This window comes from Anser brachyrhynchus (assembly GCF_964034855.1).
Source record: "Anser brachyrhynchus genome assembly, chromosome: 2".
NCBI classification, from domain to species: Eukaryota; Metazoa; Chordata; class Aves; order Anseriformes; family Anatidae; genus Anser; species Anser brachyrhynchus.
This window is the reverse complement of record NC_137695.1, coordinates 16,389,591-16,410,864: the sequence shown is the minus strand read 5'-3', so window position 1 is coordinate 16,410,864 and position 21,274 is coordinate 16,389,591. Positions and strand designations below refer to the sequence as shown.

The window sequence follows — 21,274 nt, the reverse complement described above, 5'->3', positions numbered from 1 at the left end:
GAGCAGAGGAAGCTCAGATTCAGCCTTCTCTGCTGCTCTTGCAGATTTCTGTTGCTCTCCCATCGCCTCCAAGAACAAACGAGTTGCTAAAGGTCACGTTTCTCGTTGGGGACTGCGAGTTCCTGCACAGGTTGTGCCCCAGGCAGAACCACGGCAGAGCACCCTGTGTCCTCACCCGCTCTCACCTCCCTGCAAAGAGGCCAGATGTAATTGGGTTCCTATTTTTGCTCTTGCTACAGAATGCCTGAAAAGGAAGAAAATTTTAATCGTGGAGAAAACGGATTTGGAAGAGAAGAAATATGCCCTGAGTCTGCTGAGCTTGGTGACTATAGTGGTATGCTGCATATACATTTTTAGACACTTAATGGAGATGCTCCAAATCTTCCTCCTAGTGTATGTGCCTCCCCACTGCTCTGTATAGATGCTGATCTCCTAAACCCTTCGGCTTGGAATCCCAGTCATGAAGCGCTGCAAGCAGGGAGCGTGCTGTCCCCAGTGCTGGCTGCCACCGAGGCGGGGGCAGAGATGCACCCGAGGGAGGCACGGGGCGGGTGGGCGCGGGGACAGGGGGATCCGAAGCAGAGAAGAAAATGGAGTCTGATTAATGCATCCACAACGAAAAAATGGACAGGGATTGTCCTTTGTTTCTTTATTTGTGACTTTGCAATGTGGATTTGATTACAGCACTTGAACTCAGCAGATTTCCTCCCTGCGCACAGTGGAAAACATTGATGTCCTATTTACAAAGAATTTCTGGGAAGCCTGTTGCACATACGTATCAACAACTACTTGCTTGGATGGTTTCTATTTAATAGCGTTTTGAAAAGCATATGGAGAAAATTTCTACTGTGGTGCATTTAACTTCGAAATGTGTTGTGCCTGGAGGAACAAGCTTTTAGGAGTTACAGTGCTTTTGTATCTGTGTAAAGTGTGCTGATGTATGGATGTGTATTTGGGCTCTCCTTTTATTGTAATCTCTGGGGCCCGTGTCTGGATTGTACCTTGCTGGAGATTTCGGTTTGTATGCAGGCGAGGCTTGGTAGAAGTTCGGTTTGCTAGAAATTTTTGCTCACAGCTTTGAGTTTTATAACATTGTTTATGACATTTGCTCTTTGGAACAATATCTGCTATATGTTCATTTTTCTTTTACTCCAAGCACCAGCAATCACCCTAGAATTGTATTACGTAACAGACCACATCTGGCCTTGAAAAGGACAGTTCAAACTGTCCGTATTTGGGTCACGATCATTATTTTAATGTAGGTGCAGTGAGGGGATTTGAAGATAGGCAATGTCTCTACATTTTGAAAATGTCCTTTTACGGTATTTGTTTTCACTAACTGTTATTTATTTCTAGATCACAGTAGAAGCCTTTCAGAGCTGACACATAGGAGCAATAGAGAGTATAAGCAAGACGTGTCTAGATTCTGTAAGGACCCAATATATCCCGCATGAGTAGGAATTATAGCCCTCGGACCCCACAGCCTTTGGCTACACTTGAATTTCTGATGATTCGCTCCTTTCCAAATATTTTCTGAATTTTTTAGCATGCAATGGCAAGCTCAAAGACACGAAAAGCAGGACATGGTTATTTGGACATTTTTAATTTCAAAATAACCCAGTATCTGATGCAATTCACTTTAAATAGTACATCCTCAAATTATTCTTTTAAAAGCTTCCTTAAAAAATCATACGGGACTTTTCTGTTTCCCTATTGAAATTTACAGTGGTCTTTTCAGCAAGGAAGAAACTAATCAGGGTGCCAAATCTAAAAGTCTCTACACGGACAGTTAACCAAAATAAAGTTAAATATACATGTTAAGTCCTTGCAGGAATCAGACTCAACTAACCATAAAAGAGAAGTTATAAAAACTGCCTATGCTGCCCAAGGCTGAGAGCAAACCAGAGAAGTGTGACTAGTTAGTAACTTATCTCAATTTCATCAAGTTACAAGCACATAAAGTACAGATTTCTCAGACAACACTGCGATTTTCAGGTGGGAGGCAATCCCTCCTGATCATGCCTAACACAAGATCTTACAAGTTACTTAACAGTGCAGCATGCATCATTTGTAACTGAAGTGATTCTCTTCTTTCTCTTTCAGTGAAACTCATGCTCAAAATCTTTGTAGGCTTAAAAACAATCATTCAGCCTGGTTAAAAAGCTTCGTTACCCAGTGCGGACTGAAAAATACCATGCCCTCACGACACAGCAGGTAAATATGCAGGACAAATGCATACTCACTACGTGTAAGGCAGCGTATCTGGGAAACGAGGGGGAACTGAAAGAGAAAAGACTGGGAAGTAGGCAGAAGAGGAAAGGAGACAAGAATAAGCACTAACAACCTGAGTCAACATTAACAAGAAAAGACTCCCTGAAGGGAAGAGGTCCCTTTCTCATGACTTCTCTGTTTATTGATTCAAATGGAAGAAGATAGATACCACATTGTGAACCTGTTTTCTAATTAGAAAACAAGCTACAAGATATCATTAAAACATCTGATTTTAAGAGTGCATGAAAAGCAACCTTACTGTTTTGACTATGACCTGTTTAGTCTGCTTTGAGCTTTTTAGAAGCTCAATATCAGAGGTTGTGGAACAGATGGAAGAAATAATGCCAGCACATTTTTTTCCTGTTAACCCAAATAATAGGACATGCAGTAGGTAGATAACACAGGAGTGGTAGACAAAAACCTTCATTTAGCTTCTAGAATTTATAAGCACCATAGCCTCTGTGATTTTTAATTACTGAAGATCAGTATTATATGTTCAGTGTGCAAACAAACAAAAATTTGCAGAAATGTGTTAAGCCTTGCGCATCAAAAAAGTCCTAGTTCACATTTTTTATTTGTCTATATCTTATATAGGAGGGATGATATCAGCATATTGCAGATCAGCCGAATATGCACTGTCATCAACTTTAACGTAGGCTTCAAAAAGGTTTTGAAGTTCTGTGGCATCCTTGGCCATGCTCACAGCTTGCAGCAATCACAGCCAAGTGGCATAACATGCTCCCACCGTGCTCTCTAGGTCCAAGGAGGCCACAAGGACATGTGCTCGCCCTGATCCCACACCAAAGCTCAACGCAGGAGAAGCTGCTCGGGCTTGATCTGAGCCTGCAGTTCAAGGGAAGATGACAGATACCTCCAGGGCCTGACCCCGCACCCACCATGGGCTGTATTTACAATGATTTTGGGTCTCAGGCTGTATTTACAATGATTTTTACAGTCTCGGGCTGTATTTACAGTGATTTCGTTAGGCTGTCCATCAGAGCCCTTGGTATTAGCATACAGTATGCTCAGATCTAGGAGCCATTTCCAAACCAGAAGCAGTCCGTCTATTTAAAACCTGTTGGTTTGTGAGCTTATCTCTAAACACTTCCACAGGAGAACAGTGAAGTGTCAAAAGCCCGTGCCTTGAGTGACTGGCACACAGAGCATCCTGCAAAGGGAAAGCACCACATTTGCTCTCCTACTGTGAAAAGAAAAGGTTGCCACTTTTCCTGTAAAAAATAATAAGGCCATTATTTAAACAGCAGCAACATAGGATCTACACTTTTTTTTTTTTTTTTTAATCGGAAGATTTTATCGATGACAGAAAAAGCCTCTTGGAAGGAGGGTATGTGCACAAGTAAGAGCAGAGGGGATTTTTAGTGTGGTAGAGCTGTGAGGAAGCCCCAGAGCCAGAGCCTCTGGGTGCAGCACATCAGCGACAGCCCTGTCTGGTAGCGACAGGCTAGGTATTAAAAGCAGAGTTGGTGGAGAATGCAGCTAAGACATAGAGCCATATGCAGGTAATGATTGATCTCCACTGACCGAGATCCAAAAATACCATCATCTTTACACATCACAGATATTTTTATTGACATGGTTAAAAATGCCAGTACCCAAAGAGCATTGGGTAATGCCTTCTAGAAAAGCACCTAGGAAGAAGTCGGTGAGTCAGAAGGTCAGATTTTTGTTTTTACAGTGATGTTAAAGACCAGGTTCATTTATAAGAGAGAGAAGTCTACACCTCCGAAATCTTGTCTATATTAGGGAATTTTACTCGTAAAACAGGGAAGCAAAATAACTTTACACATTCCACCAGCTAAGCCCCACTAAAGTTAAAATTGCTGGGAGGTTAAATATGCACATATTTCTGCTGCCTTTCAGCATTTTTGCTGGTGGATCAATCAAATGTTCCTCAGGCTAATTCTGTCCCTGCTTTGGAGCATGCTCAGAGTAGGTGGCTTTTTTTTACACATCCATGTACTTAAATTGAACAATTTTTTTACTGCCAACGTATCAGCTGAGATTTTCCACAGAAAGAAGAAAAACCGTGCCAATGGGTGTGTGGCTTCTTTGCCAAATTTTAAGCAAGGAGTTCTGAGCTTCTCTATATGGGCAAAAAGTTGTCTTTTTGCTTAGTTGCTTTATAGACATTGATGAAAAAATTCCCCAACTTCTCACTTTTTCTACTGCATCCAAAAAAACCTCAGATTTCAAGAGATATCTAGAAGAGGAAAATTCTGCCTAAACAGTTAAAATTTAAAACAACCACCAGCTGAAATTATAGCCAAGTAAAAGCTGCCTCTTATAATGGAAATGTCAGACATCCTTAATTATAGGTCACCACCAGTTCTGCCTACAACAGAGTACGTTTATTTTCATCCATAGAAATGAATGGAGTTTAGGGGGGGGAAAAAAATCCACATCTTAAATCCAAAATCCAGGCTGCTCCTTCACTGCCGCTCTGCTTTGGGCCAGCCGAGCAGCTACAGAATTCCCACCCCACTTGTTTGCTGTGGTTACACAGCCCTGTGTTATTTCCACTATCTCACACGCGGAGCCAGAAGAACTTGGAAGATGAAAAGGCTTTTGCTTTCAAATATTTTCCTTTTAAAAGCAGAAAGCTAAGTGTAATTCTATTAATGCATTATTATTTTGGAGGGACTGCTGAAGTCAGGAAATACCAAGTCAATGCTCTATTATATTCATTGTGCAGATGTACCACTTTCTATTCCTCTTTTCCTTGTTAAATATAACCTGTTGTGTCGTATTTTTATTACGGCATGTGCACTGTGACGGTTTCTGCAGCAATGCTGGAATCACCACCCAGGGGAGATTAGTTATAACTGAAGTGGATGGGCAAAAAATGAAGTGTAAAAAATGGCAGAAAGCAAGCCAGCTTGTGACAGAAAATGATGACCGTGATCTATTGGAGCTTCGCTTCAACAGACTCAGGACACTGCTCGTTTTCGGAGAATTTCTGGGCAGTCTCACTGATGTCGCACTACTGGTAGCTTTGTAATTTATTTAGTTATATTTTTGTAAAACCGTGTATCAAAAATTCTTACCCAAAACTTATGGGGATGATGGAGTTAAAATAGTTTGCAGTTCTCTTGTTCTTTACCTGTGCTTCACTATTCTCACACTTCACCCTAAGCCACTTAGGTAGATAACGGTGCTTTAGCAAAGCAAAGCAAACCAAGCGAGAGTACTGAAGCCACTAACCCTGACTTAAAGACTAACCTTTTCCTCCCAGGCACAGACCACTGTCTTGCCTCAAGGCTCCTCCTAATTGAGGAGCATCCTTACCTATGCCTGATGCTTTGGGAGGTCTTTCAACCTGATCTCGCTGCTTTGTTCTGCTCAATAGCAGGATAATGGGTCATTTCCCCGACCTGCTTGGAAGTGGATAACAGAGAGGTGTCACGGAGGCTCCCACGTTGTCAGTGTTAGCAGGGATTAAACACTAGAAGGCAGCTTCGGTGCTTGCCATTCGAAGCCTGGTTTTAGCCAGCACCTTGCCAACAAAGCTCAATTGCTGGACTTTCTCCCCAAAGCACATTTTTTCTTCTCTACTTGTTGGCTTTTGGTTGCTTGTCTCCGCCTTTTTGTGAGCAGCCTTGCAGGCTGTGCCCGTGACACAGACTTCCACCCACCCCTCCTTCCATCTGCAAGGCTGACTCCTCGCAACATCGCCTAGGGTTCAGTTTGGGGTGATGGATTTATTTCAGCTGTGTCACTCCAAGAGAGGAGGGGAGCTGCTTTTTGCTTTTTACTGCCCTGAGATGACTGAAGGACAACTGCAGGCAGATTACTCTCAACAGGTTGCACTGAAACACTTTGATAATGACACAAAATATCGCAAAATGCGAAATGCACTGAAAAAAAGCCAGATGCCACGTACATCAAGCAGGGAGAAATGGAGGCTACTCACCGGTGACTGGGTGCACAGGAGACACAGCACCGATGCTGGCTACAGACAGCTCTGCAGGGACTTGATAGTGACTAAGAGGTCACCCCAAATTCCTTCTCCAAAAGGAATCCTTCAGATGAAATCAGTGGGGAAGTTGGTTAGGGGTGCAAGAGCAGTTTTCAGGTACTGTGGGTCACGAGTCTCTCCTTTTATTTTTCATGGATATTCAAAGAAAGAGGCTCTGAAAGCACTCCAGCCCTCTTGCTTCCCTCTATAACTTCCTCAGATCCTCAGCCGTAGCTAGGACTCCCAAGGGAGAATTTGTATTCACTTAATGCTGACTTGACTCAGCACAATGAGGTGAGGCTCCAGCCAAAACCCTCCCTGCGTCCATTTCGAAAAGCACAGCTTTCAGGGAGCAGCCTCCCCTGCCTTTTCTTTAATGCCCTCTGTGGATTCCCACTCGGGGCCCAGTTCGCTGAGCCCACTGCCAGGTGAGGAGCACTGACGGTGTGCAGCTCGCCAGCGGAGCGGCTGACAGCCCGTCAGACGGCCTCTGTTTAGTAAACACACGGCTAGAGCTCGGCAGAGCTGCACTGAAAATTTCATAATGGAAAATGATAACAGGGAGATTACCTTTAGCCTGCTGGAATGCGATCTAATCCCTAACGGGAGAGGCACAGAGGCAAGCCTGACACTCTTCCACATACACCTTAACCCTGAAGATATTAAGATATTTTAATACATATCTTAACATTTGTGGGTTATTATTATTATATTTATGTTATTACTACATCACGGCTCCTTATTATTTTGTGCATACCACTAAGGCAGTGATTTCCCAAACTCCTTGATTCTGTTCAGACAGGGAGGTTATACTCACAGCATCTAACACGGGAGTTTAGCTTTCAGCTGATACTGCTTTGCATCTTGCTGCAGTATGCCCTGATTAAAGTTGGCAAGTTGAAATATTCCTTCTAATACTGGAATGATGTTTTTCTTATAAAAGGATCCCAGATGGCCAGATAACAGAAGAGATGTCTCTTGCACTGAAATGAATAGTCAAAAAAGGGAGATTGCTGTATCCAAAATCATATGGCATCTTCTAACAGGAAAGGCACAAAGATGACTGCAGCGTATCATCATGAAACACATCCTCAGGCTTCAGATCAATGGCCTGATACTAACTAATCCCATGTTTTCTTTTTGAGGTCACATCTATGGTCAGGAGGTAGCAAGTGCTCTCCATAGTCCGGCCATACATTGCAGTCCAAGGAGCACTGGACCCTCTCAAAGGAGAATGACCCTTCTCGTGACTTCTGGGGAATGACGGATCTCTGTAATGAAACAGCACATTTACCTTTTATAAACTATCTCAGAAAAATCAGGGAAAGCCATATGGCTTAAGGAGGCATCTCCTAAAATTAGACTTCACTTAACACAGTACCTAATTGTAAGGATACAGAGCCTACATCTGCTGGAACTGGGCGTAGCATGAAATGTCAAATGCAGATTTAGATGCGAGTAGGACTGCAAAAGGGAAATTAAGTGTCTTCAGCTTTCTTTTAATTGAGAAAGAGAGAGGTTTCTGATGAATGTGCTGAGATCCTGATGGAGAAGAGCAAAAGGTTTAAAGAAATATGAATCTCCTCACAGAAGGGAAGTGGAATAAAAAGGATTTGGAGCTTTTCTGTTACCTATCCCCCCACATCACTCCCCCACAGAGGAGCAGATTTATACCCCTAGCTGGTGATTACCATTAGAGTAGATGCTGACGGAGCGAAGAAGTCCAAATGCATCCTCAAAAACTCTTCTTGGTTAAGGAATTTTCCATGTCACGATCTTGGTTAGTCTCTTAAAGCATTTGGGAAAACAACTCTGAGGGACTAAAAGTTGTGGGACTAAAAGTTGTGGGACATGATGTATGGCATTCTATATACTGTATGTCAAATAACCTAAAATCAAACTTAAATACCTGCCGAGACTGCCTTCCATGAAAATTCCAAGATTATCTTCATAGTGGAGGTTTGCACAAGCTGCAGGGTTTGGAGTTGGGAACTATTTAGAAAAAGGAGGAAAGAAAAATGAATAAATCACCGAGTACACATCTTCTCAAGGCACAGAAGGAGACAGGGTAACACAATTAATGTGATATGGGATAAAAGCTAAAACTCTGACTGAAAAGGGAATCGTCAATATTCCCGTTCTGTAATGTTGCCATCCGTGCTGGACATAGCTGTAGCTATGCAAACAGCATTGGCCATACAACTGGAAGCAGTAACCTCTTCAGCCACTTCAAAGAAACAGGATGAAGACTGAGTCTGCAGTTGCGGGTGCTGCACAGTACTTTTAATTTGAACTACTGCTGTTTTCAGTTTGCTAATACACTGGGATTTGAACGGCAGCCTCGGTGGCAATGGCAGTAATCTCCCTGGGAGGGATGGGGCAGGCAGATGCAGGTATAACCAAGGGATCATGAATCTAGGCCATAGCTTTGTGACCTTCCTAATCTTTAAAAATAGCTTTATGCATGTGTGCGTGTATACAAGTATATGCTATGGAATAACAAATATACGCTACAAAGGTTATATGAAATTGCTTTGCATATTTTAATACTCTGACATGTGAGAAAAGCTAGTGAAGGAAAGGCACTCTAAGCTCTTGTGTGGTAGGACATGAGAAACAGCAGTGAGCAGCAAGAAAAAGAAGGCACAACTGAACTTACATAAAACGTTTCAATTTCAGTTTAGCTATGGGTTTTGCTCTGGCACATTTGGTGATCCCTGGCTGGCTGGATACTCTGTCCAGTATTTTCTTCTGTGGGTGAAGAACAGCCTGTTTGCTGAATTTGGCATTTAACTCTAGAGAGTCGCGGCAATGGACAGGTCTGTCTGTTTGCTTTTTATTCTCTAGCCTTGCCCAAGTCAACAGAATGGGTAATCCATCATGACACCGCAGGAAAGTGACTGGGGAAACAGCACCAAAATTGCTTGTTTAGGATTCATATCAGTACGCATCAGTTGGAGGAGAGTGGAGACCTAAGCAATGCATATGTCCTTAAAATGCATTTTCAGAGGCTGTAAAACTAATGTAGTGCATCACCATTAAAGAGAAAATGTGACCAATTCAGTCTGACTCAGATTAAGACTACATTGTAGTTGAAATGTCTCGAAACAGACTGAAAAATAGTTGTGCCTAAGTTGTTTTTCCACCGGAGAAATCAACTGTAGTTGCAAACATAATTTTCAGACCTTCTGGAATTAACATTTAAGCAAGCAACAATGTTAAGATTAAAAATGTCAAAGAACCTATAAATACTATTTAGGAGCAGAGTAGTCTTCACAAAGCAATCATCAAGTAAAGATAAAACAGTCTAAGGTTAAGCAAGCAAGAAAGTGCAGTAGCCCTGCATTCACACTGAAGAGTGCTATTGTAGTGAAGAGCTTTTTTACTTTGCCAATTAATCTTACTCCTAAAATTAGCAATTAATCTATGAAATTCTTGTCATTATTTAGAATAAATGGCATGGCACCGAAGTACCATTATTATCAATTAAGCAAATTTCTTCTGGCCTCTTCTTCAAGATGCTACAATGAATCCAAAATACAAGCTCACCTGGCTGTAGGAACACACATTAAAATTTTAATTATACATCTTTGCAGGGGAAGCTTTGCACAGTTAACCTCTCTGTGCTAGGAATGCCATAACGTTTTACAAACATTTGGATGGACTACAGATACTTTTTTTTTTTCCAATGGCATAACAAATGCTTTTGTTGCCTTTGGTGTTGTGTGATACATGGTACTTGATGTGAAAATCCACAGATACATGGCCTTATCAGGGAACAGCGACTAAAGACACTCAGCAAAAATGACAACAGCTGCATGCAAGGCAACAAACTGTAGGACTTTTCACCCTACAAAATCAGGATTAGAAGTTGGAGATAATTTCATTCAACAGAGAGATGAAGTCATCTCCATAAACCTCAGCAACCTCATGACAGGAAAACCCATCACACTGACTGGTCTGATGTCAAGAGTAAGAGACGTGCAGATGCCTGTGAGGTAGGTTCACAGCCTCAGGCGCCTCAGGCTGTACTGCCTAGATGCCCACCAACTGCCAAGGCAGTCTGGAGTGACTACACCGAGTCTGACATCCCAGCTAAAGGTGGGTAAGTCCCACGCAGGATCACCTACTACCGTTATTACACATGAATTAGTCATCACCTGCAAGAGATCAACTGCTTCAATGAATGCCTACCAACAGCTACTGAAGTGGGTAGTGAATCTTTTAAATAGAAATAAAATTACCTAAAAGACATTACAAAATCATTTTTATTACTCCAGACAGCCTTTGTTTTTGCAGGAGAGTGGTCAATGACACGATCCTGCAGGTATCTAAATGCAAACAGAGCCCTCCAGTGCCACAGAACCGCGGAGTGGCTGAGGCTGGCGGGGAGCTCTGGGCCCACCAGGCCCAACCCCTGCTCACGCAGGGCCACCCAGAGCAGGGAGCCCAGGGCCGTGTCCCGGCGGCTTCTGAAGGTCTCCGAGGAGACTCCGCCGCCTCTCTGGGCAGCCTGTGCCAGGGCTCTGTCACCCCCACAGCACAGAAGGGCTTCTGGTGTTCAGACGGAGCCTCCTGTGGGCCACTTTGTGCCCATTGCCCCTTGTCCTGGCTCTGGGTGCACTGACAAGAGCCTGGCTTTGTTCTGTTTGCACCCTCCCTTCGGGTATTTACAGATGTTGATAAGATCTCCCCAGAGAGCTCTCTTCTCCAGGCTGAGCAGTCCCAGCTCCCTCAGCCTTTCCACATCTGTCAGATGCTCCGGTCCCTTCACCATTTTTGCAGCTCTTCATTGGACTCTCTTCAGTACGTCTCCTTTCAGCTTCTGGATGATCCTAGTTAATCAAGATTTTTCAGTTAAGCTCCCCATGCATGTGAAGATATGCTTCTGGTCATCCCTACAGCTGCCTAGCTCACCACCCTACCTAACCCCCTGCAGATCTTCAAGCGAGGCTTTTTCCTCCCTGTCTCCTCTGCAGAAACTAATCTGAGACCTTCATTACATACCTTGCATCTGTGAAATGTTGGGTGTAATTAATCTTTAATATGAAAGCCCAGAAGTCGTTAAGTCCCTCCAGGCTACCAAAAGCCAAGGTTCAATTCTATCCTCTCATCAAAGAAATGTAAATCACCATCATCCACAAGCTAATTCACCTCCCTAAAGACAACAATTCAGGGGTACCAGTGAATGTTATGTTTTCTATAGAATAAAATAGTCATTGAACCAGAGAAAGATTATTTTACAGCCTAGTGGCTGAAAAAATTATCTAAGTGGTGAGAGAAGTAGAGAGTATTTCAAAATACTTCTCTTGAGATGACACAGTTCCTGTCCTTTACTTACACAGTTAGACCACACCAATAAGAGAAAATGAGAGTTCTTCAGAATATCTAAAGCCCAGTGATATAGAGGGATATCTGCCCACCACAGAAACCTCTGTTCAGACCTTCCCAATAAGAAGAGGGAATTTTAAAATCATTGGGTTCTTGGAAACCCCGGGACCACCTGCTTTTCTTGTAGCAAATGCTCAAATCTAAGCTTTTAATACTTGGGTTAGAAAGACATTTTCAATTTGATCCCATATAAAATCTTTTTAGGCTTTTATTTTCATGAGGGAAAAAAATATAATTATTTGGAAGGATTCGAACTAGTTTTTCCTTGCAACCAAAAATTCCTGATATGCATAACCTTACGTGAGAATTATGACTGCTTTATCAACACGTGATCATTCGTGCACTGAAATGCTGCTCCCTGCTCCAGTACACCAAACTCAGATATAACTATACCAAATTTTACACAGCTCTATAGTGCCAACGAATTTGATCTATGCATTTGACTTTCAATTATGTTCCGGTCCGCTTTAATACCATACGTTTGTATCTACCAGACAGACCCGCACATTGCCAAATACAAGAATTAAACTCACCATGCTGAGTTCACCAATGCTTCAACTCACATGTATTAGAATATAACTGTGTTTCTCCGTATGGTATTGAGCAATGATTTGTTGAGAGTTCTTAAACAAAATTAGGCTTCTATTTGGATTTATTTGTTTGACTTGGTAGACTTAATATATTCCTTTTTGTTTTCTTTACGTTAATTCTGTATATGCAGAATACACACTGCAAGCTCCAAAACTGTTACAGTTCCAAAACAACAGCTTTCCTTTACGTATTGACAAACATTTCCAGCAGAAGTATTATGCACTTTGCAGGGAAAAAAAAAAAGTGACAAACAAGACATAACAAATGAATGGCATCCAACATTCGAATGTTTTCCGACAATAAAAAAAAAATGTATATATATAAATGAGAAGACTATAAAATAGAATAATTCAGAAATGCATTTTAAGTTGGGATTTAAAGAGCTGAGTGAGCCAGCTGTACAGATATCATAACGAAGAAAATAATTCCAAACGAGAGCCAAATGAGCCATCGCAAAAAACTGCGAGACAGTAAACAGCAAGAGGGGTGTGGAGCAGAGCTAAATCAGAAACAGAGTGTAAGTTACAGAAGGAAACAAACGTGAACCATATGGAAAAATATCCACAACACATTAGTGTTTAATTAGATAATATAATGGATAAGGACACTTCTGCAGAGTCATCATAAACAAAGATGAATGGAAAATGTGCTACTAATAAAACTGGGTAATCTAACTGCGCTACAACTGTAATTTGATCAGTCACAAATTTAAAACAAAAATAATATTTTGATACAGTATTTTGCTACTGCATTTAGTAGTAGAAAAGAAAGTACAGAAGGAGACACTCTCAACTGAAGTTCCAGGTACTGTGAAAACAAACAGAGAAATCACCACAACTGTTTGCAATCTAACGCTTGTACCCAAATTCGCGTTCCAATTCACTCGGAACACACAAAGGAGCCACCTTTTGAATAAGAGTGTGGAATGGCCTTTTCCAGTTTCTTTTCTAAAATATATTTGACTTATGTGAAGGCCCTATAACAGAGATAACATCTAAAGTAAATATTAGCATGGGAAAACGAACCTGTAGGGCCTGGTTATGTTTTCATACATTTACCTTATATAGGAAACCAACCTGACATAAGAAGCAGCACAGGTTAATTGCTTTCAAGGGAAAAACTATATGCAACAAGTAGGGCAAACAGAGAGCAAGAGAAACAAAATGGTTCTGAAGGCCTTTGTGATCTTCACAAACACTTTCTTAATAAGGAAGATTTTTGAGAAGTTCTTTGCATGTATGCACGTCATTATGGCTATAGATAGCTACGCACACACTGATGCTTCACGAGAGACTTCAGTAAAAGGATGCCAAGCAGGTACAGTCTTTCAAGGTGTGCAAGACAAGACAACTAATTAGGAATCACAGCTTCAAGCTTTAAATGAATAAATAAAACATGGTAAAATACAGAAACAAGAAAAAATGGAAGCTGAGGAGTGTAAAGAAGGGTAACTTCTCGTTATAAGTATCTACAAACTAAGCTCTAAATGAATGTGCGAATTTCTGCTGCCTTTACCATTTTTTTGAGACTGCGTAATATCCTAACGTACACCTTCAAAATATATTAGGTTCATTTGGAAGCAAAAATGGAAATCACAAGGCCATCTGGAAAGGCGCTAAGACTGCATGATGATATCTCTAAAATTCACTTTTTATCAAGATTACTTCCCCAGATAGCTGCACTCCAGCTGCACATTTCTGGGTCATTGCTCTTCCAGTAAAGTTTTCAACTACAATTTTTATAGAGGATCAAAAACATTAAAAAAAAGCATCAATTAAAACGTAAATGTTAGGAATTGAAATTCCAAGAAAATACATGGAAGTGAAAACAAAGTTTCACTGCTAAAAATTAGAAGAAAAAAAAAAAAGGAAAGAAAGAAAATCTCCACAAACCATAAATGAAAAAAGAAACTATTCACTGAGTCATTTTCCACTGTAATTCTAAATTGATTCAACTAAGCGAACACCATTAGGTCTAGAATACTCAAGATAGGATGTGAAATTTCATTTCATAAACATGAATAAGGAGTAAGCATACCAATAGAAAACTGATTATTTTTATTTAATAATATATACTCAAGAGATCATAAACCATAACAACATACACAGCTATTTTTAAAATGGCAAAACCAGTCTGTAAGAATCATCAGCTGAAAAAATTCCAAGACGCTGTGGTTTTCAAGCAGCCATACTCCAGCATGACTACTGAACTATTTAAATTCCTGTCTTCAGATGATGCAAATACATTTCAAAAAAGGTGAAGTACAGCAGGTACTCTATCTATCTAACATTTCAATTACATTATGCCTGTTTAGGTAGCCTAAACTCCCCCATAAATTATGTCACTAGAGTCAAACTAACTTAGGAATGATCACTGTCTTAGAACTCCCCCTTTAAAGAATATAGATTTCCAAGCCTGCCCCATCCAGGAGAACATAGAAAATATACTGCTTTGCCTAGATTTTACAAACTAGTGCATTAATTAATTCATGCATTGACTGAAATGTCAGATTGTACCCCACAGTGAAAAAAAGGATTTTTCATTCTCACTTGCAGGGAGTACGTGTAATTTAAATCATGAATACCATGTGCTCATATGTTGCAAGACACTACAAAGACAGCAGGAATTTTAACGAGTGGATTTGCAGCTAGGATTAGAAGAAATTATTAGGCCAAAACACTGTATTTGGCAGTAGCTGTATCCTTAACTGTGATATCTTTTAGCAGGGTAAATAAAGGGAACTTTGTATACAAAGATGGGAGGTGCAAAGTTACTTGGAATTAAACATATCGCACACACACCTCACTGACATACCCATTTGCAAGTTGTGAATGAAAAGCTTTCCAGGGTGAATAGTGGGGTAACTATACCACTATATAATAATAGTGGGGTAACTATATCCCACTATATAATAGTGGGATAACAGGGAATTGGGATAACTGATAACATGATGCAAAACACCATCCTCTGCTTCTTTAGTTTCTAGACCTCCTTGGTATCAAAGATAACATATGCCAAGATTGCTTTGATTTTCTTTTCTCGTTTCTCTGACTGCAGCAGTAAAGAGGTAGGAACGCTCCTGCCAGCTTCAGTTCTGCTCTTCAGAAACTACTGGGCAGCAGGAGTTGTCACTGGCTTCTCCTAGCTGCTTGGAAACCTCACAAGACCTGTGCTCAAACAGGCGCTACGGCTATCTGTAACGGAGCAATAACACCAGGAGACTGCTCCTCTCCTCATTCTGTTGGGAAACATCTCTCGCTCAAAGTGAAGAGGCAAGAATTCCTATACAGAAGTGAAAAGTGACAGGACTGAACGGAAGCAAGCTACCTGAAAGTCACTTAAAGAGGGGCCTGAAATTTTGTATGTGCTTGCAGAGTACAATTACAGATCTACCAATGTATTTACAGTTAAGTTATTATTTTTGTTTTTGCATCTACCTTGTAAAACATGAGAAGTTTTAAGGAACTGAAAAACTTAGCATAAAAAAATTGTACGTGATATTTCAGTGAAACTTATCCACAGAATTATAAAAAACATTCAAGAATCCCAAAACAACTTAAGCCTTTGTTTGCAAGCAGTTTGACAGGCACTGCTATCTTCTACACAAGAACTCAAGAAGCCAAGACGTTGAACTCTTAAAGCGGGACAAAGCCATGATTCTGCCTTACACTTTGCAATTCACTCTCTCAAGGAAGCTTTCCTGACATCTCATTTTTATCTTATCTTTCATGTTGCGGTCCTTAGCCACCTGCGTATTGGGAGTTCAGAACTCCCAGCTAACGGCAAATCAAAAACTTCTACGTGACTCCTATTAGCCCTCGAGAACACTTTGTACTGTTTGGTTTGTCACTCTGCTTTAAGCACTCTCAGGTAGATAGATCCTCATTAAATTGAGGAAGTCAACAGCCAATTCACACTGCCTAAAGATAGATATGTAAAATCCCTAAACGTACATTTACCAAATTTGGAAAGACACTAAATGAATCATCGATACCTGTAAAGAAGAGCAACAACTGTCTCCATGCAAGTACCCAAATCTATGACTAGTGTACACTTATAAGATGAATTTTGAAAAAAATCCCCCAGAACTTTACAGAACTCTGTATCCGCTTCAGCCATATTCTCCTCTCTTCCAGGCACTTCAGATTTTACTGAATTCCATGGAAGCTTCAGATGTGAGGTGCTTCTGTAAACTGCTGGTGTTGAACAGTTTTATTTCTAGAGAAATGCTATGAGGGGATATAGCACTGTGCGTGTACATAGAGCATGTAAACACAATGTACGATAGCTAAAGGGCCTCAAACTCAGTAGCGTATCAAATACTTATTAAAAGTGTCCTATTAACAAGACTGCTTTCACTGAAATCCAATTTATTTGGATAAAAGCATCCCCCGGTAGCACAGAACTGTGACTGCAACAGAGCCATCCCAGGACAGGAAGAGGAAAAAATAAATAAATAAACCAGAAAGCCTGGAAACAAATGGAAGCGTACAAAATCGTCTTATTGCGTAGCTAAGTGAAACGAAGGGAAAGAGTAAATAAACATTACAAGCATCTGACAGCAACGCGTTCGGTTTTAATACGTTAAATAAGTTTTAGTCCGTTCAAGTTTAACGCATGAAGTGCGGAGGAAGGTGTCATCCGTCAGGGAAGGGTCCCGTCGCTTGTACGTCTCAGAAGCGAGACCGTGAGACCGCTTCTCCTCTCACAGGGGCCGGTCTCACAGGAGCAGCTCCGACGGCCCGGCGAGGCGGCAGCGCTGCCCCCTTCCCCTTCCCCTTCCCCTTCCCCTTCCCCTTCCCCTTCCCCTTCCCCTTCCCCTTCCCCCAGGCGCCACCTGAGGGGGCGGCGGGGGGCACCTGCCCGCTGCTCGGGGCGCCGTGAGGCGGCTCCGTGCCGCCCCCCCCGTCACCGCGAGCCCCCCGTGAGGGGCCGGGGGCCGCGCGCCGCTACCTGCGGCCGCCGCTTTCCCCCCGCCGCCGTTTAAAGGCGCTGCCGTAAAGCGCCCGTCTCCCTTAGCAACAAGGTTGGGGCCCGGCGCTAGGTGTGGGAAGGTGATGTAAAAGTACAGCCAGTGTCGTAAACCAGGTCCGGGCGGGGAGGGGGGGGTGGGGGGGGGGGAGGAGAGGAGGGGAGGGGAGGAGGGGAGGGAGGGGGAGGGCGGGGGAGGAGGTGACTGGAGCATTTAGACACAGGCGAGAGGATCATGGCGGATGGCCCCAGGTGTAAGCGCAGGAAGCAGGCGAACCCGCGCCGCAACAACGGTCAGTCAGCCGCCGGGGCAGCGGCCGGGGAGGGTGTGTGGGGGGGGGGTGGGACGGCGGAGCCGGGCCGGGCAAGAACAAGCGGAGGGGGAAAGGGGGAGAACGGGGAGAGGTGGCGGGGGAGACTTTGGGGTGCGAGAAGTAGAAAGTAATGCCCCGCCGGGAGCCGGCTGGCCCCGCACCGCCAGACCCGTTATATCCGCTACCTGCCTCCCTCCTCCGCCTAGCGGCGCCTCCCCGCGCCGCCGCCTGCCCCGGACCGTTAGGCGCTGCCTGCCCCGCGCCGCCGGGGGGGAGCTGCGAGGGGGGGGGGTGCGAGGGGGGGGGCGCTTTTTTTTTTTTTTAATTTTTTAGTTTTTTTTTTTTAATAAAGGGGGGACGCCTGCCTGCCTGCTGCCGCCGCCCGGGCTGGCCCCGGCTTCTCCGCCCCGCTGGGGGGCTGCGGGGGTGGGCGGGCGGGCGGCGAAGTTTCTTCCCTTCCCTTCCCCTCCCTTCCCCTCTCCTCTCCTCTCCTCTCCCCCCGGCTCTGGAGGTACCTGTTTGTATAATAATGGGTGGTAACGGTTTGGCCGGGGGCCCCCCTCTCTGCGTGTGTGCGACCCAGTGCTGCGGTCTATATAAGGAATTACATTTACGTTTCAGACTTAAGGGCTGCCGGGCTTCTTCTTTCTTTTCTTTTATTTTCTTTTTTTTTTTTTCTCTTTTGGGTACGTGTGTTACTTTAAGATGCCTTCTGGAGGTACACGGGGGGGGGGGGGGGGAGCGCTCCGTACACCCACTCCGCACTTATTTTCTGGGTGGGGGAAAAAAAAAAAATAGAGAAGTAGTCGGGCGCTCGTAGCGACTCCTCGTAATACGATGTACAGCAGGAGGTTTTGTAACCTTCCTTGGCAATTTTAGGTTTTATGTGGCATTTCCTGTGCGGGGTCACAGATAGGAAGGCTCTCGCCCGCGATCCGAGACGTTTCCATACGCAGTGGACGGCCTCTGAAATATATCCGAGGCACGATTCCTGCCTCTGCTCGCCGATCCCGGCCGGTTCAGGCATAAAGTGTTTACAAACGGTGGCCTTTCCAGGGGCTAACGAGTCGATCTGATTGCTTTGAACTTAGGAGAGCTTTCTTAATTTCGCCGTGCGCGTTTCACAGCGGGTATTTTGGTTTACACGAGGGCGTTATTAATTCCTTGTTGTAGTGTAAATATTTGTATTTAGCTCAGGATTTGGCTCCGCGAAAGGTAAGTTTGGAAAGTGCTTTTCTCTTTACCTTATTTAAAATGTTGATGATCAGAAAAAGGGGCTTTTCTTCTTGCTGACGACATGTGTGTGACATGTGAGTCTGAACCACCCAGTGTCTGTGCAGGAGCTGTAAACATGTTTACCTGAACAGGAAAGAAAATGGATTTTTCTCTTAAAGATCCAGTGATACGAATATCATACTCTTAAAACATATCAACAGATGACTGGCGAGAGAGATTCTCTGAAAACCTAGCTTTTGAAGTCGACGGGGAAAAAGAGATTCTTGATCGCTGCAGCAAATGGCAACTTGTGCAGGTAGAAAAAAAGATGGTGTTTAGTTTTCTCCTGCATGCATGTCAGCCCCCTCCTGTCTGCTGCTTTCATTCTCAAGGGAGGGATTTATTTACCACGCTTGCTGTCAGTGTTTTTCCTTTGTGCTTAATATTAGAAAAACAGATTTGAGGCTGTTTAAGCACAAAACGTTTTGTCTGCGGCATGTATCACTCGCAGAAAACAAAAGGTGTGTAAGACAGGGTAGCGTTCCAGGTATCTTTCATCTTCATCACTTTTGGACCTCGTCGTTGCACCCTTCTTATTATAAAATCCCTTTGAGTCTGTATCGAGTAGTTCTGCTGTGTAAAATAGATGGCTTGTTTTAGGCTGTTTCTGGTTCCTTTTTTTTGAGGAATTAAAACCAACTTCAGTCATTGTGCACTGAAGCATCAGGATCGGTTAGATAATAGATTCTGGATAATAGAGATTTCTCAGCAGTGGGTTTTTGTTTGACTTGCAAATGTTTACTAAAGAAAATGGCTAGACAAATGTTAACCCTTTAACCTTTAAAATAGGTGTGAGACTTATTTTTCTTCTAGATCTCTAAACGCACTTTGCTCTCACGGATTAGTATCTTCCGTTAATCCAAGATCAGCGTACAGGAGATGCTTCAGCAACTGCCTTGTTTGTAGTGCACACTAAATCAGTTTTGTACTGTTCCAGTTGCCTCGTTTCTCCCTCGTACACACAGAGGGGGAGATTAGAGGGAGATGGCACTCGGTATCCAGCGTGCCAGTTAACAATGCTGGGCTGTGGCATTAAGTTATTGTACTGTAAACTTTCCCTCTGTTTATCTGTTGATAAGCTTAGCACAGCTATTCTTGTACTGTAAACTTTTTCTTTTTTTTTTTTTTTTTTTGTCCCTGTGTTTGAGAGCCAGAACTTATGGCTGCCATCCTGATGCATTAAGTGGAGCTGGGAAGACAGTCTTACCTCCTTAACCGGAGAGCTGGTCCCTTTTCTGCCTTCTTTATTGGCCGCTACAGGAGATCAGCAAACGAGCCGATTGGTGCTACCATTAGAGCCTTCGCTAACGAGAAAATCTGGCACTTCTCATACCTGAAGAAAACTATTCTGCATCGTTGTCCTTACTTCTGGCCAGTACACGAAAACCTCCACTGCACCGAAGCAGTTAGCGAAGTGTTAAGACGACAGCACCAGGCTGATAAAGCAGGAACACGGTGCTGGTTGGGAGTCTCTCTTCCTATCTACCTTCTCCCTTCTGCTGTCAAAAAATGACAGAGAAAGGGGGAGGAGAAAAGAGGGACGTGATTTTGCCAGTCATCTGCACTGTCACGCTCTGCTAATACTGTGCAAACTTAATAAATTCAGTCTCAGCAAAAGTTTTTTTTTTTTATTCTATTATGAATTGGCTGGCAGGATCAGATCAGTTGCTTTCTCAGCATTTCTCGTATGTGTTATGATTATCTTAATTCCTATTAAAAAGCAAAACTAAAAGTAAGACATCTTGTTCTTCAGCAATACCGAGACGAGTAAAATGAGCAAAATGTTTAGAGTTCCCTGGCTTAAAAAAGATGTTACCAACTGTTAGTATTTATGTTCTGAAACTGTTGTAAATATACCTTCAGTTCTTTTTACCATAGAAAATATGTATGAAGAAGAGTATATGAAATAGTAATTTCTGCATGCTGTCAGATAGGAGAGGAGAAGGTATGAGGCAGGCTTCCCCCCCCCTTGGTAACAGTAAGTCACTAAAAGGTTACGTAGGTTGACTTGTGAGAGTGCTATTTCAGTTGCTCTACACGTGAGTTTTTCCTCCTTTACTTTTTATTTTTATTACATAATCATTTCATACGTAGTGTCGTTACGAAGCTACGGCCTGTAAGAAGAACCCAAGTGCCTTTGAATCGGCCAGAAGTACGGCGTGTCTCTGTGAGCTGCGAGGTGTTAACTACTGGCAGGATGTCAGGTGTTAGCGGCGCTGGGGATACAGCATTCCTTGTCCTGCCTTTCCTCTCGTGCCCCCCTCCCTTTCTTCTTCGCTAGGTATCGCGCTTTCACTCCAGCATTAATTTAAATTTGCATTTTGGGAATTGAGGAATGTAGCCCAAGTTAAAATTCCAGGCACAATGAACAGGTCTACATGGACAACTGAATTAGCTGTTTGAATCTTTTCTCGTAGAAGGAAATCTTTTCTCATAGAAGCCAGTAATGCTTCTGTTTTAATTTTTAGCTACTGAAGTGTGATGG

At 42.8% G+C, this 21,274-nt stretch overlaps 1 protein-coding gene across 3 annotated transcripts in view; it reads left to right on the top strand.

Annotated features, from left to right (window-relative positions):
- Nucleotides 1-17,359: 17,359 nt before the first annotated feature.
- The window catches only part of ZEB1 (zinc finger E-box binding homeobox 1), a 128,891-nt gene continuing 124,976 nt past the window's right edge, over nt 17,360-21,274 (top strand). For 2 of the 3 annotated variants that reach the window (XM_080581728.1, XM_080581726.1), the window contains exon 1: nt 17,360-17,493. In XM_080581728.1, the coding sequence (XP_080437854.1) occupies nt 17,436-17,493 (58 nt within the window). In that variant the 5' untranslated portion in view covers nt 17,360-17,435. Of the gene's footprint in view, nt 17,494-18,950; nt 19,046-21,274 lie in introns of all 3 variants that reach the window. The other variant, XM_080581727.1, reaches the window with a different exon arrangement.